The sequence below is a fragment of the Protopterus annectens genome, chromosome 9.part0, assembly GCF_019279795.1.
Source record: "Protopterus annectens isolate FY-2018-M chromosome 9.part0, PAN1.0, whole genome shotgun sequence".
NCBI classification, from domain to species: Eukaryota; Metazoa; Chordata; order Ceratodontiformes; family Protopteridae; genus Protopterus; species Protopterus annectens.
Window position 1 is genome coordinate 739,411,328 of NC_056743.1, and position 15,633 is coordinate 739,426,960.

The window sequence follows — 15,633 nt, forward strand, 5'->3', positions numbered from 1 at the left end:
ATATATATATATATATATATATATATGGGTCTACTTTAGAACAACAAAATGCCACTTAACTGAAACCCATATCACAAGACGAAAAGCCCCTTACCCCCACAGTAATTCAATCTCAGATTTGGTATATTTAGTTAGGAGGGTGTGAGGGGTGAAGCCCTCCACATGGTTTTCTTCCATTACGTGTTTGTGTTGGATGGCTGAGAGGTTACTTAACTGGAGTGGTTAGTCAGTGTTACATAAAGTAGACCCATATATGTATGTGTGTGTGTGTGTGTGTGTGTGTGTGTGTGTGTATGTATAAATATATTCGCATACATACATACACACAGACACACACGCACGCACCACACATATATAAATATATGTATGTATATTAATTATAATAACTATACTGTTTATGTATATATATATATATATATATATATATATATATATATATATATATATATATATATATGTGTGTGTGTGTGTGTGTGCGCGCGTCTGTATATCAAACATATAAAGTTCATAAAATTCAAATGCTAAAATGTTAAGACATGCACTAAAAACATTTTGAATTACAAAGATTTGACTAGGCAAAACTTTGAATGACACAGATTTGAAGACAAACAAAAGCTACTTTTCCAGGGAGCAAGCTCCCCTGCAATGCCCTCCCCCTGCTAATTATATGTTCCATCTCCAAGATCACACTAGAGTGAAGAAAGTGCAAATTCCCTGATCTCCACTTACCATGATCTCAAGTACCTAAACAGCAGTAATGTTTATTTTTTGAACAAAGCAGCCAACAATTCATGTGCTCAGACTTCCATAAATAAGTTTGTATGCTAATGTTGTGTCTTTCGGCTTTTCCCGGTTAGGGGTCGCCACAGCGGAACTCCAGTCCGCTAATGATTGGTAGTTGATTTTTACATGCCAAGTTACCAGCTCTGATGCACAACCTTCAACGAAGGTACACCCATTCATGCATGTCTCCACGCAGAAGACGCTCTAGCTGAGAATCGAACCGGACAGCGTCTTACTGTGAGGTGACAATGCTACCGCAGCACCACCACCGCGGATAGTACGGTATATTTTGTAAATATCTGTAGAGTGAACCTAAACAATTTCCATGTTCATAGTAGCCTATTATCTTTTTTTTTTGTTTATTTAATTAATAACTGAGTAGATAGGGTGTTTTGAAGACCATTTTCAGGTGTGACATAAGCCAAAGACAAAAGAGGTTACCACTTAGCACAATATATTGACTCAAAGCAGCATAGCAGAAGACACCATGGCATCAAACATAGTACAGTACAAAGTCATGGCAAACAGTAACAAATGTAAAATGTCAGACCTGTTTACAATAATTTATTTTTATGTTCCAAACATTAATTGGTGTAAACACAACACGTAGACAGCATAAATAGTAGAGTAAATCTTATGTGCAAGGTAATTAAAACTATACATAAATGTAATGCATACCGGTGGTTCTTATTTTTTAATTTTGAAGTTATTTGTTTCCTAAAATTAAAAGGTATCCCATTTTTTCCAGTTTGCAAAAAACATTAAAGGCCTCTGATTAAAGATTTTTTGTGGATGTTTTTGTACTAAATAACTGATATAGGTAGGTTTAGATTTACACTTTTTTTTGTAGATATTTATATACTACGTAACTGATATAGGTAGGCTAGAGTTACACTTTTTATAGACAGGTTGATTGTATATTTGTATTACCATTCTGGCTGAGATCTCACTTTTCATCTTATCAAAAATTTATGCCTTAATATCGGTTAAATAGAAGATTTACAGAGTCCCAGCAAACTGAAAGATTCCAAGATCCAGAATAGAAAGGGTGCAGGAATTGACTGAGGTCTTTGAACATGATGCTTTGAGCCAAGTATTGTGAGACTTTGGATGTGGTCTCAGGGATGTGTCTGTGAAGGTGCCATTATCCAACTGTAATCATACCACTGTGTGGTCAAGCGTGACCAGGACAATAAAAAATGTAAAGACAAAAACATGATGTGTTATTTCACAGGAGATGGTTAGGATTCATAGGTGTATACTAGGCCTTTGTAAGCCTACCCATGCAACCCAAATGTGTCCTGGTTATATGTTTTAGACATTTATGTAGGTTTGATTATTGGTTATGACATGATTTACTGACTGCTTCTATCCCATCAGAAATGTGGGTGCCAGACCAGGGGTGAATTTTTGATCTCCTATACAGAGGTCCAAGTTACACTTAAATAGAGTTAGGGAGGGACTTTATTTCACATGGATAGGGAGCCTGTTCCAGAGAAAGGGAATTGTCTGAGATACATATTTGTCTCTTCACCATGTCCTATTTGTGTTGCAAGCAAAATTTAGAACTTTAGATCTAGTAGTTCTGATGCTCTTTGTTTTGCGGATGCGCAAAAGGTTCATCAGAGCAGGGGTCCAGGGTTCCCTTGTATGCCAGGCATAGATCACATCTCACTAGTTTGTAGGAGACTGAATGTAGAGATGGGGTTTTGAGGCAATCTGTGTAAGACATTGTGTTTATGCCCTGAATTCTTTTTGTAAAGAGCCTTTGCAGACATTCCATTTGCTGCATATGCCTGGTCTGGTATATATCAAAAGGTGCACTACACTCAGTAATGGGTCTGATGTGGGTCAAGTGTAGTGGTACAGAGACTTCCCTGGATCTAGATGTCATGCATGTATAAGTTGAGCAACATAGAATGTATTCCTTACTACCTTGACTTGGATACATATTGGACAAAGGCCAGGTTACTGTCTACATGTGCTCCCAGATCCCTATCTAGTTGGTCACCTCTTAGGTCTGTTTCATTGATTCATAGTTTCCTGGGGTGGCCAACTTCCCAAAAGTTACTATATTGCATTTCTTTGCATTGAGTTATAAGCCATGGCTTTGGCACCAGTCATTTGTCTGTGTTAGACCATGTTGTAAGATGTGTCTTGGTGGGATTCTGTAAGTGCTCCGAGTTTGTAGTAATCTGCAAATGTGGTCAGCCAGAGGCCTTTGATGTTAGCCTTGACTTCTGAGAAGTGTATGCCAAAGAGGAGCGGGTCCAGCACAGAGCCTTGAGAGACTCCACTGATAACTACCCCTTTGAGGAGGTGGTCTCACCACTCCTAATTTCCTGGGACTTGTCTGTGAGCCAGCTGGCTATCCAGCATGTTACATAGGGGTTTCTGCCTAATTCCATAAGTTTGTTAACAATACCAGAGTGGGGTATTGTATCAAATGCCTCAGCCAGGTCAAGGTAGGCAGTATGCACTGTTTTGCCATCATCCGTTACCTTGGTGACCTCCTCAAAGAAGAAGGTTCAGTAGGCATGACCTTCCTTTGACAAAGCCAAACCGGGATGGGTCTGGTGTCTGAAAGTCTCCTATATCTGTGTTGATCATTTCCTTGGTAACTCTTTACATTGCCTTTGCATACAAGACTAGTCAGACTAATGGGTCTGTAGTTTCTGGAATCTGTTGAAGGTTTGCCTTTTATGAAGAGGGATGACTTTTGCAGATCTCCATTCTCATGGCATAAAGCCTGTTTTAAGACTGTACTTAAACAGTAACTCCAGTGACCCTGATGGGTTATGTTTCAGACTATTCAGATGGCATCCTGAGTTATTACTAGGGCCCATTGAGGCTGTATTCTTGGTCTTAGGGAGTGCAGCCATGGCATGCTCTCTGTTCATAGTTGGAAGGCTTATGTTGAAAGGTATTTCTTGGGAGGTGGCTGGGATAAGAGGGAGGTAAAGTTAGAACTGAATTTGTCAGCCAGCAGATTTGCTATATCTCCCGACTCAGTGACTTTGGCACCATTAACCGTTCAGCACACTACTGTGTGCTGCCTTTGAGGTTTCTGACATAGGCTAGCTGAAGAAGGCCTTATGGTTATCTTTTGCCTGTGAGGATATCTTGACCTAAAAATTGGATTTATTGGACTTACTTGGGTATTTACTTGCTTTTAGTAGGTACAGCCATTTCTGTGCAGCAATTGACATGGTTGTACATAGTTGCTGTGAACAATTCTGCATAGTCTGCTATGTTTTCTGTATTTGGAGGGTCACTGAATTTTGATAGACTATCACTTAATAAAAGGTAGTTTGCCTTGGAATAGTTCCTAACTTTTACTGGATTTACTGGGGTTATTGAGTTGATTTTGATTTTGAAGGAGATAGCTTTATAGTCAGATCTTACCAGGGAGGCCGTGATACTGGAGAATGGTTCAACATTCTTCCATATTTGTGAGTACGAGGTCCAGTATGTTGAAACCTGTAGTGGGCACTTGCACCAACTGGTTAAGGATGTTTGTACTTACAAAGTCCAGGAATCTCTGTGCCTGTAGATTTGGGAGAGTGTAGGATTCCCAGTCTACAGAAGGATAATTAAAGTCCGCCATAAGTAAGGTGGTAGGTTGGATGGTGAGTGTTTCTAGTAAGTTTAAGTATGCACTATGATGACCTTAGTGAGAGGATCAAAGAGCAGTTACAGGTCTGGAAACAAATGGAAGCCATAATCAATGTAATGGCATGAGTCCAGGATGCAATGGTTAGGGATATGCATCTTTGAGTAAAAAGAAATTGAAGGTCACTAAGGCTAGACAAGAAGGTTAGGCTAGTGATTATGGATTAAGTTAGGACATTCAACAGGTGAAAAGGAAAGGGGTAGAGAGGTAGAAGAGACATACTAGAGGGTGGCAAACAGAAGATGGGCATGCTTACCTGGGCTCTGCTGGCAGCTTAGGACTGCTTGCATAGAGGTACACAATTAAAGTCCTGTTCAGGTATATTACACGCAGGGGATAGATGTGAGCTTAGGGCCAAAATGAGTAAAATCTTCAGAAAGCCAAAACATCCTGGCATGCTTCCACACCATTGTGATGTTCTGATAGGCATCCATTTCAATGCTAATAATAAATTAGATAGTTGAAGGATTTTACTGTTGTATAGTGGAAGGAAAAACAGAGTATGCAGTACTGGGATGAGGGTACAGAGAAAAATACACTGATGTGATAAAAGATAACTTGCAGTTGAAATGAGGTTTAAAATATCTTTTCTGTAGTTTTAAGAGAAGTTAAGTCTGCAGTAATTAATAGGTACACTTTACATTATAGGATCGTAAGAGATTACTAGGCTAATGGCTCTGGGGCTCTTACAAGCCTAGCCAAGAGTTTATCCCTAAAAGAGAAACCGCAATCAGTACCTGTCGTCCCTGTCATTGAGAGACACAGGTGGAACCCCTGGGACAAATTTGTGGTTGCCCATCATTACTCATCAAAGTTGCACTTCAAGAGGGTCAGAGACGTACTTTGTTTCACATGTATGGGGAATCTATTCCAGAGATGGGGTAGCCTTTGGTAGACAAACCTGTCTCTCCAGCAGGTTTTGTTAATGTCACATATTAGATTTAAGCCTTTCGATTGGGTACTTGCGGATATGAAGCATCTCTAGTAGAGCAGGGTCCGAGATTGCCTTGTAGGCGAGACACAGATCACCTCTGAACATTCTGTGTGATACAGAGTAGACTGATAGTGATTTGAGCCTGTCCACATAGGACAGGTGTTGTAGGCCATGGGTTCTCCTTGTGAGGTATTTCTGTGGCTTTTCCAGTTGGTGCAGGTGTTTGGAAAGGTACATACCAAATGGGGCATTGTACTCAATTATTGACCTAATGAGGGAGGAGTACAGAGAGGTAATAACCTCCTTTTTTCTGGATACAGTCCCTTTACTTATGACATGAACCAAGTAGAAGGCTTTTTGACCACTGTCGCTACATGATGGTCAAATGTGAGATTGTTGTCAACTTGTGTACCCAGGTCTATCACCACAGGTTGTGCGCTTAGGGGGTTGGCGCTAATGTGGTAATCAGTAGGGGCCGTGTTTTTGCTGAATGGTATGATAATACATTTTTTTGCATTTAACTTAAGGCCATGACTTTGGCACCAGTCATTTGTTGCTGAGAGACCTTGAAGTATGAATCAGTGGCAGCACCTAACTTACAGTTGTCCGGAAACTTGGTGAGCCACAGACCTTTTGTCTTTGCCTGGACCACTGAGAAGTAGATGCCAAACATTAGGGGGGTCCCAGGACAGATGCCTGGGGGACACCACTAGTGACAGGCCTGCTGTCAGAGGTAATGGCACCTATTTTGACCTTGTGGGTCCTATCATTGAGCCATTTGGCCACCCACCTGATGAGATAGGGATTTACGCCAAGTTCTGTTAGCTTTTTGATGATGCCCGAGTGAAGGATTGTGTCAGAGGCTTTGGGCAAGCCAAGGTAAGCTGTATGTACTGACTTTCCCTCATCCAGTGCCTTGGTGACAGTCTCAAAAAAGTCAACCAGGTTCAACAGGAAAGAAATGCCGTTAGAATCTGAACTGAGTGGGGTCAAGTGCTTGGAGATTGCCTATGTCCTTGTTTATGAGGTCCATAATAAAATGTGCCATGGCCTTACAAATCAAACTTGTCAAGCTAATGGAGCAATGGTTTCCAGGGTCAGTAGTGGCACCAGCATTGTGCAAAGGGATGACAGTGGCAGATGTTCTTCGTGTTTCACTGTTGCAGTCATCACATTTGTGTTATCTGCTTGCAGTAGCCCTCAGTTGGCCTGATTAACAAAGTCTTGGGTCCTGCGTCGGTTGCTGTCTCATCTTCCATGACATCAGGTATTCAGGGGTATAAAGCATGCAGCCAATGCCATTACATCATTTTTTCTTGCCGTGCGTTGCCCAAAGCAGAAGCAGTTCGCAAGTGCCGGTTGGCCGACTCCTAAAATTTTCGTTTTCGAGTTTCAGAACCGAAGTCTTCAACTAAGCTAAGTAGCCCGTTGGGGAAACTTTTTCTAGCTCTAAACCGATGTTAGTAAAAGTCAGTAATTGTATTTCTTGTGAAAAGCAAATACCTCATAAAGATTTTCATTCGTACTGCATTCCTTGCTTAGGCCCTGACCACGACGTCCCTCACTGTCAGTTTTGTGCCTTATTTAAACAACAAATTATTCATCGTTGGTTTATTTACGCTTCTAAATATTTTGGTACTCGGTTCAATTATCCAGATATGGCTTCGGTAAGCCACCCGACTACCGACATTCTGAAAAAACACAAAGATAAAGACAGAGACAGACCGCATAGGTCCAAAGCTGCCGACGACGCTTCTCCTAAGCTAGTTGCCAGTTCGCCGTTACTCAGTGAGGTGCTTTCGCAGCCCCTGATACCCACTACTTCAGATTTGCAGGCCTCTACTGAGACCCATTCGGAGTCCAGTATGCCGCGAGATGCTTCAACTGTGGAACCTGCGGATGTCTCTAACTTGGATGGGTCCGTAGCCACTGTGCAGGCACTGGCGTCTGAGGGTGTATTCAGGCCTACTGACTTGCATATTAAACCGATGCCATCTTCTTCTTCAAGGCCTAAAACTTGATCCATGCCTAGAAAACTGACGCCCAGACCACATGGTCAGGCCTCTATGTCTAAAAAACAAATGATAAGAATGGCTGAAGACCTTATTACTTTAATCAGGGGAAGCCACCCTTCCCCTTCTAAGAGACTTAGGACTGAGTTTGCTTTTGATTCTTCTGATCAGGATTCTGAAATTTCTGTTTCCTCTGATGACGAGGATTTACCCTTATCTACCTATGAGGATTCTGATGCAGAAGACTCTATTCCCTCTGCTCTACCTCCAGAGGATTTCTCTTTTGGTGAAACCTTGCATACTCTTAGGGAGCATTTTCGATGGGAAAGCCAGGATTACTCTGACTCTAAAAAGAGGCTTAAGTATTTCTTACTCCTGCCCCAACACAGGTCTTTAGCTATCCCACCTGTACTGGACATTGTTGATGATGCCTTTTTGGAATCTAGCGTGGCCCCTGACTCTCTACCTCCTACTCCCAGAAAACCTGATAGATATTACAGGGTTCCTGACTCTCACAAGTTCCTCTTTAAAAATCCTACTTCAGATCCTGAGACCATTTCACGGGGACTCAAGGGCATTAAGGCTACTACTGCCAAAAATCCTACCCCCTCTGATAGAGGTTCCAGGGCGCTGGATAGATGGGGTAAAAAGGCATACACTTCTGCAACCTTGGCCATTATGGCCTTAAACTGCCAGTTTCATATGTTAAAGTATCAGCAGCATATTATTGGATTACTTAAACAGAAAATTATGTTGATTCCTGACTGTGCTGAAAATAAAGATTTACAGGATTTAATGCATTCTGCTGAACAGTTTCGAAAACGTACTTTACAATGTGGTTTTGATTCACTAGAGGCATCTTGCAGGGCTGCTGTCACTGGATCTGTACTTGGCATGCTTGGCTTAAGGAGCAATCTTTGCCAGATCATGTTAAACCTAAATTGCTGGATGCTCCCTTAAATCAAGACCACCTGTTTAGCAACAAAGCAGAAGTAGTACTTAAAAAGATGGAGGAAAAAGCTAAATCTATGCAAACTGCTAAAGATTTCCTGCAAGTATAGCCTCCGAGATTTAGTAGACATTGGCCCTCTAAAAATTGGTCCTTTCCTGCCTCTTCCAGGCCTTCTCAGTCCAAACCCAAAACCAGCAGAACACCAAGGCTTCAGTCCCAAGGTACTCACAGGGCTCCCACTTCCAAAGCAGGGAGTGGTAAGACTCCTCCCTATGATAAACTGTCTCAATGACTTAACTTTAAATCTTCCAAGCCCTGCACAACTGGCTGTTCCCTTAGGGGGAAAGATTGCCTGCAGGCAAAAAATTGGGAACTCATTACCCAGGACAGATTAGTTTTAAATATACTTTCCCAAGGATACAGATTCCACTTTCACTCCTTACCAACCCCAAATGGTTGGCCAGACCTACCCCCAAATCAGTGGGCAGAGGCTCAAAAGCAAATTCTGCTTGTCTTAAGCATCAGGGCTATTCAACCTGTTCCAGAAGAGGAAAGGGGACAAGGTTTCTACTCAAGAATTTTCCTGGTGCCCAGAAAAGACAACCCCTGGTGTCCTATACTGGACCTCTCTATCCTAAACACATTTTTGGTGATCCCAAAATTCAAGATGCTAACTCTTCACCAGCTGCTTCCTATGCTAGGCAAGGATGCCTGGTTGGCAACACTGGATTTAAAGGAAGCCTACCTGCACATCCCAATAAGGGAATTGTGCAGAAGATACGTATGCTTCAAAGCAGGCTACATGCACTATCAGTTCTCTGCACTACCTTTTGGTATATCTACTGCGTCCAGGGTATTCACAAAGTGCCTAGCTCCAGTAATTGCATTTTGCAGGCAAAGAAATATCCAAATATATCCATACATGGACGATTGTCTTATTCAGGCAGAAAGCCAGGACATACTATTGAATCATCTGGAGTTTGTACAGAAATTGCTAACTTCTCTGGGGTACACCATAAACGAAAAGAAATCACATCTTGTACCCTGCCAACAAATTGTATTCCTGGGAGCAAGCTTGAACACAACTTCCCAGATGGCTTTTCTCATGCCAGAAAAACAAGTTTGTTTGACAGCCTACTTCAAACTACTGGCCACAAGGACCCAGCTATCTCCAAAGAAAATACTGCAAGCCCTGAGGTTCAAGGCCTCCTGCATTCTACTAATTCCATGTGCAAGACTGCATATGAGGAAACTACAATGGTATCTAAAAAGCCTATGGTGTCAACATTCTCAGGATCTAGAAGCAATGATTCCTATCATTCCTTGTCTACAGATAGAGTTCCTTTGGTGGGCAGACGCCTGTCACCAAAACAAGGGACTGCCATTCACACTACCCCCTGCTGCCCAAACCCTTACAACAGACGCATCAGACTATGCATGGGGGGCTCACTTGGCAGGGAAGTGCATTCAGGACAAATGGAACCCAAGTCAAATGCACCTGCACAGCAATCAAAAAGAAATGTTAGCTGTACAGAATGCTGTGACAGCCTTCAAGGACCATATCCTTATAGGGCAATTAATGGAAAAGATGGTCAATACCACTGTTATGTGGTACATAAACAAGCAGGGGGGAACCCACTCATACCCTCTCTGCAGACTAGCCATGGCTCTGTGGAACACAGCCTTGAGCTACCAAGTGCACCTACAGGCGCAATTCCTGCCAGGAAAGCTAAACACACTGGCAGACGACCTAAGCAGAAATCTCATGGACCCACACGGGTGGAAACTGGAACCAAAGATATTCAACATGTTGAGAAACAAATGGGGAGCCAGATATAGACCTGTTTGCCTCCCCCTAGAACTACTATTTGGAAAAATTCTGTACAAGGACTCCCCACAAACAAGCTTGGAACGTGGATGCCCTGTTATTCACCTGGAAAAATCTATCAGTTTATGCCTTTCCCCCTCTGTCTCTCCTCTCCAAGGTACTATGAAAAATCAAACAGGACAAACCAAGGACAATACTGATTGCACCAGACTGGCCACGCCAACACTGGTACCCCCTTTTGCACAGTGTGTCACTGCTGGCACCATGGCACCTGCCTCAGACCCCTGCTGTCCCAGCAGGAGGGCCAGCTCCTGCACCCACAGCTTCAAACCCTGAACCTGGCAGCCTGGCTAATTACCTAATCTCTCCATTACCATCCCTCAGTAAGCAAGTGTTAGATGTCATTCTGGAGGCAAGGAGGCCTAGTACTAGAAAATCCTATGCTGAAAAATTGAAAAGATTCTGTTCCTGGAACCAAGCTCAGGGGATGGACACAGCAACGCCCAATTTACCTCAGATTCTTCAATACTTAACTGAGATGCTGCACAAGGGCCTTTCCTTTTCCTCCATCAAAATTCATGCCTCAGCCATTTCAGCTCATTACAACACAGAACCACCCCTCTTCTCTCATCCAATGCTCAAGCAGTTCCTCAGAGGGGCCAAAAACTTAAGACGACCTGGGATAGCCCCTACTCCAGCCTGGGACCTTAACTTTGTATTGGAAAAACTCACTCTACCTCCTTTTGAGCCAGCTGCAAATGCAGAGTTGAAATTCCTTTCTTGGAAAACAACCTTCCTTTTAGCCGTCACTTCAGCAAAAAAGGTTTCTGAATTACAGGCCCTCATGGCAGTGGAGCCTCTCATCATTTTTCATGCGGACAGGGTGTACCTCAGGACCAATCCCTCCTTCATGCCCAAGGTGGTATCCAGTGTGGCCCTTAGTCAGTCCATTCATTTACCAACCTTCTTTTCTAATCCACAGAACAAAGGGGAGTGAATACAGCACTCCTTAGATGTGCACAGACAACTTTGATTTTATTTGGACAGAACTAAACCTCTCAGGAAATCTGAACAACTGCTGGTTGCATTTGCTGCAGAGGCAGAGGGGAAGGTCATTTTAAAGCAAGCCATTTCTAAATGGATAGGCCATTGCATTCATTTGTGCTATAAGCACCATGGAAAACCTACCCCTTACGGATTAGACCACATTCAACCAGGGCTGCATCTACCTCGACAGCCTTTCTCAGAGGTGTCCCTACCAGGGACATCCTAGAAGCCACTACCTGGAGTTCTGTACATACCTTCACCAAGCATTACCATTTGCCAATTTAATCTAAATCCAGAACTGGCTTTGCCATTGCAGTCTTGCAGGGCATTATAGCTGGTCCTAATGCTATCTAATTTTCCTCCTCCCATCCTTAGCTTTGGGAATCTACCCAAATGTGATGACTGCAACTGTTAAAAATGAAGAACATAGTACAGTTGTGTACACTTACCATAAATGTAGATGTTCGAGTGTATTCACTGTTGCAGTCCTAGTTACCCTCCTTCCAGCCCCCTGACTTGTGTTGGCTATACCTCTATTCTTGCCTACTGTGTTTAAAGCTTTTTGGTGTATTTGCTTTTTTGTTGGCGGTGTAACCTTGTATATATAATTGCTTCCCATTATGGGGGCACCTGACATCTGGGGCAAGAAAAACTGATGTAATGACGTCGGCTGCATGCTTTATACCCCTGACTACCTGACATCATGGAAGATGAGACAGCAACCGACGCAGGACCCAAGACTTTGTTAATCAGGCCGACTGAGGGCTACTGCAAACAGATAACCCAAATGTGATGACTGCAACAGTAAATATACTCGAACACCTACATTTATGGTAAGTGTACACGACTGTACTTTCTCCACTCTGCTGGAATGAAGCCTGTACTTAGGCTGTGGTAGAATAGGGTGCTCAATGGCGAGGCTAGTTCTTGCTGGAGATGTTGCAGAATACAGCCTGGGATACTGTTAGATTCCATGGAAGCTGTGTTCTTTGCCTTGGATAGGCCCCTTAACACTTGATCTACGGAGATGTGAGGTGCAGGGCAAGTATCGGCGATGTCGAATGGGCCTTTGTGGGGGACAGGGGGTGATGTTTGCGCTGAACCTGTCTGCTAGCAGGTTGGCCAAGTCAACAGGATCAGTGTAAGTGGTACCATTAAGAACTAATTCGGAACAAACCTGGGCTTTGCCATGGAGGTTTCCGACGTAACTGAAAAAGGCTTTGTGGTTAGCCTTTGTTTCGGAGACTAGTTTTGATTCATAATTGGCTTTGGGGGTTGCAGAAACATTCTTTTTAATTCTTCTTCTTCTTCTTTCAGCTTTTGATCACCATGTCCGCACATTAATTGGCAGTGGTGTGGTGGGATATTGCATTAGAATGAGCTGTGTTCTTAAAGAAAGACAGATTCATCTGGCTAAACCCAATGGACAGAGTTTAAAGGACTTGCTCAGTCATACAGTATACAAATAAAGGTAGAAGGAATCATACCCTCTACCCTGGGCACAGGTAACTGCTTACTAAGAGATCAGAGCTGTAGTCCTCTGTGCTAACAACTAGAAGCATGTAAAGCATGTATCATCTTGAAACTTGCAGAGTTCTTATTTCATGATAGTGTTCCTTATATGAGCAGATTTTGTTGTATTTTAAGCCTACAGTATAATTTTCTAACCAAGAAAGCACTGTTAGAAAGTCTGTTTGTAGTTTACAGTGAGAAGCAATCATGTAGCATAGTTGTAAAGCTAATGTTTTGCAGTTCAGCAGCACAATGTAAGTGATGTCTTTTGTTTAATTCTGCACTAAATTTGCTGTCATTTCATAATAAATGTGTAGCCACTCCCGTGGCTTGTACAGGGGAGATTATGTCTGATGTTATAAAGTTTTGAGGACAAAGAGGGCTGTTTAAGCCCAAGGAATATGTCAGACAAGATTAATAATGCATAAGCATAAGTTTGGCTAAGCAGAATATGGGATCTTCAGGAGTCAAAAGAGACAGGATGATTAAGTTAAGAGAACAGTTAAGGAAGCATTTTAAAAAAGTATAGTGTGGCATCCAAATACCTGTTAGAACTATATAGAAGATATATAAAGACATTAGAGTTCCAGAAATGGCCAGAGAGAGTAAGGAGGCCTCGACTGATTGCCCTGGTAGCAGACAAAGAAGGAATTGATGGTGGTAACAAACTTAAGGCAGTGAAGGTCTCTGTAGTGGACTATGCAGGCTGTTTGTAATGTCACTGTTAAGACAATTGTTCTGAGAAATGTAGAGAGTAGTCGTTACCTCAGCCATAATTCTGAAGGTTGCTTAATGTATATTAAAATGAAATGTAAACCCTTGAACTGCTTTCATAATGAATTGATAACATTAACATGAATGCTGAAATTAAACTCGGGTGTATTAGAGGTCAATCTAGGGTGCAGTGGTACCAAAATGATAAGTAATACTCGAGTAGGATTTTAAGGACAAGACATTTTGCAGATGTTAAGAGGTTTCACTTTCTGACAGAAGGGGCTATGCAATGCATCCTAATTGCCCTGTAGGATTACCACCTTTTCAAATGTATTTATTTTATTTAACATCTGTTTACCGGGAAAGCCCGACTTGGAATGAAGCCAATTTTCAGAGGAGGCCCAGGAAGAAATGCTGTAGACATATGTCTTTGTAATGTGGGAGGAAACCAGAGTACCTGGAGAAAGCCCACACAAATGCAGGGAGGAGATACAGACTACGCACAGAAGGCACTCCAGATGAGAAGCGAACTGGAGAACCTCTTGCTGTGAGGTGACAACACTACTGATGCACCACTGTGCAATCCACCCAAAGTTGGAATTTTTTTGTAGAAATGTGAGATTTTGCGGGATGGAACATATCTATGGCCACTGCAAAATACAGAACTTCACTTTTTTCCCCAAATAAAAGCTAATTCTTTTAGCATTTGTGTAGGTGTTTCAGATACAAAATAACTGTTTTATGCAACTATTAAAGGAAACTCAGGAAATATTTTTTGTCCTAAAATCTCAGGACGTTTGCCATGTTTTAGTTTTTTCGCAGGACACAACTGCCTAAAGAGGGACTGTCCCTTGCAAAGAGGGACAGGTTGCTCTATTGTGTGTGTATGCTGCTGAGACAGAACAGAGTGGCATTTTGCTGAAAAGTAATGAGGAAAACGTGGCTTTCTGAAATTTTATAATAGTTATAGTAAATATTATTTGACCTTTTCACTGAGTTTTTCATCAAAAATATTTGAGAATCATAAAAATGATAGTGTACTTGGCTGGAGAAGGTCATAGTCTGGACTTGTTTGAACATATTCTGTTTTAAATAGTATGGGCCCGGATAATTCATTGATAAAGTTCTAGAACACAGCTCAATTTTCTGTGTTGTTGATTTATATAATTAACATGAAAAAAGCAGGGGCACTACCTAAATGATTCATTCTGTTAGGGAAGAACAAATGACCATTTCAATGCATATGGCTAACAGCACCAGAGTTTCTCCTTTGTGTACATCATGAAACAGGTTTGGTACATGTGCTAAGATACTAATTGTTTGCTCCGTGTTTTACTGAGTCTGTATTAGCACTAAAGTTTTCATTGCAGATGCTGTGATACTAATAATTTGTCTTGTGTGTTGGCATGAGCACACCATGGCACTGCTTGCTGTGTGTACTTGGGTGCATACACTGCAGAATTGATTTTTTTCTGGGTAGTATGACAGTGTTTTCTGTACTGGGGGAAACAGACCATGACACGGTGCATTTTGTGTACTGAATTGAATACATCAGAACATCTGTTTTTTGCTGCATTATCAGGGCACTGTTTGCTGTGTGTAGTGTAGTGAGTATACAGTAAGACTCATTGTTCTAATACATTTAATACAATATTGTGTGTTTTGTTTACTAGGGTCAGTCTGCAGTGTGGCATCATGTGCCTAAAAAGGTTAAATTATGACCGGAAAGATTTGGAAAGGCGTCGAGAAGAGAGCCAGAATGTAATAAAAGGTAAAAAAAATGTCAACCTGTCTCCAAATTGCAGTACTTTTCTGTCTACATCCCTTCATATCAGCATCCAAACAGCAGCTCTATGTAGAGATAGCAACCTTTTTTTGCAAGCAGTGTTTGTCACCATCCCTCAGAACAATGCAGTTGTCCAGTTAAGTTAATAGCTTTTTTGTACAGAAGTCAGTGTACTGCTAGAAAATGTTTAATTGAGGAAATATGCAACACAGTAAGCAGCAAATATGTGACAAGCTCATAGAACCTGTGAAAATGTTTTTCAGCAAGTAAATGTTCTGCATGAAATTTGATGTGAAAACATGAAAAATGATCTTGATTAAACTAAGTCAGAAGTAGGAGGGAGGGGGAGTGGTTACAGGAGCAGGATAGAGGGTATGTGTTTAGGAAAAAGT

The 15,633-nt window shown here is 41.9% G+C and overlaps 1 protein-coding gene across 1 annotated transcript in view; it reads left to right on the plus strand.

Annotated features, from left to right (window-relative positions):
* Positions 1–15,633, plus strand: part of PPFIA3 (PTPRF interacting protein alpha 3) — a 2,479,399-nt gene that overhangs the window by 2,411,454 nt on the left and 52,312 nt on the right. The window contains exon 25 of the mRNA XM_044083361.1: positions 15,129–15,226. Within this exon, the coding sequence (XP_043939296.1) occupies positions 15,129–15,226 (98 nt within the window). The remainder of the gene's footprint in view (positions 1–15,128; positions 15,227–15,633) is intronic.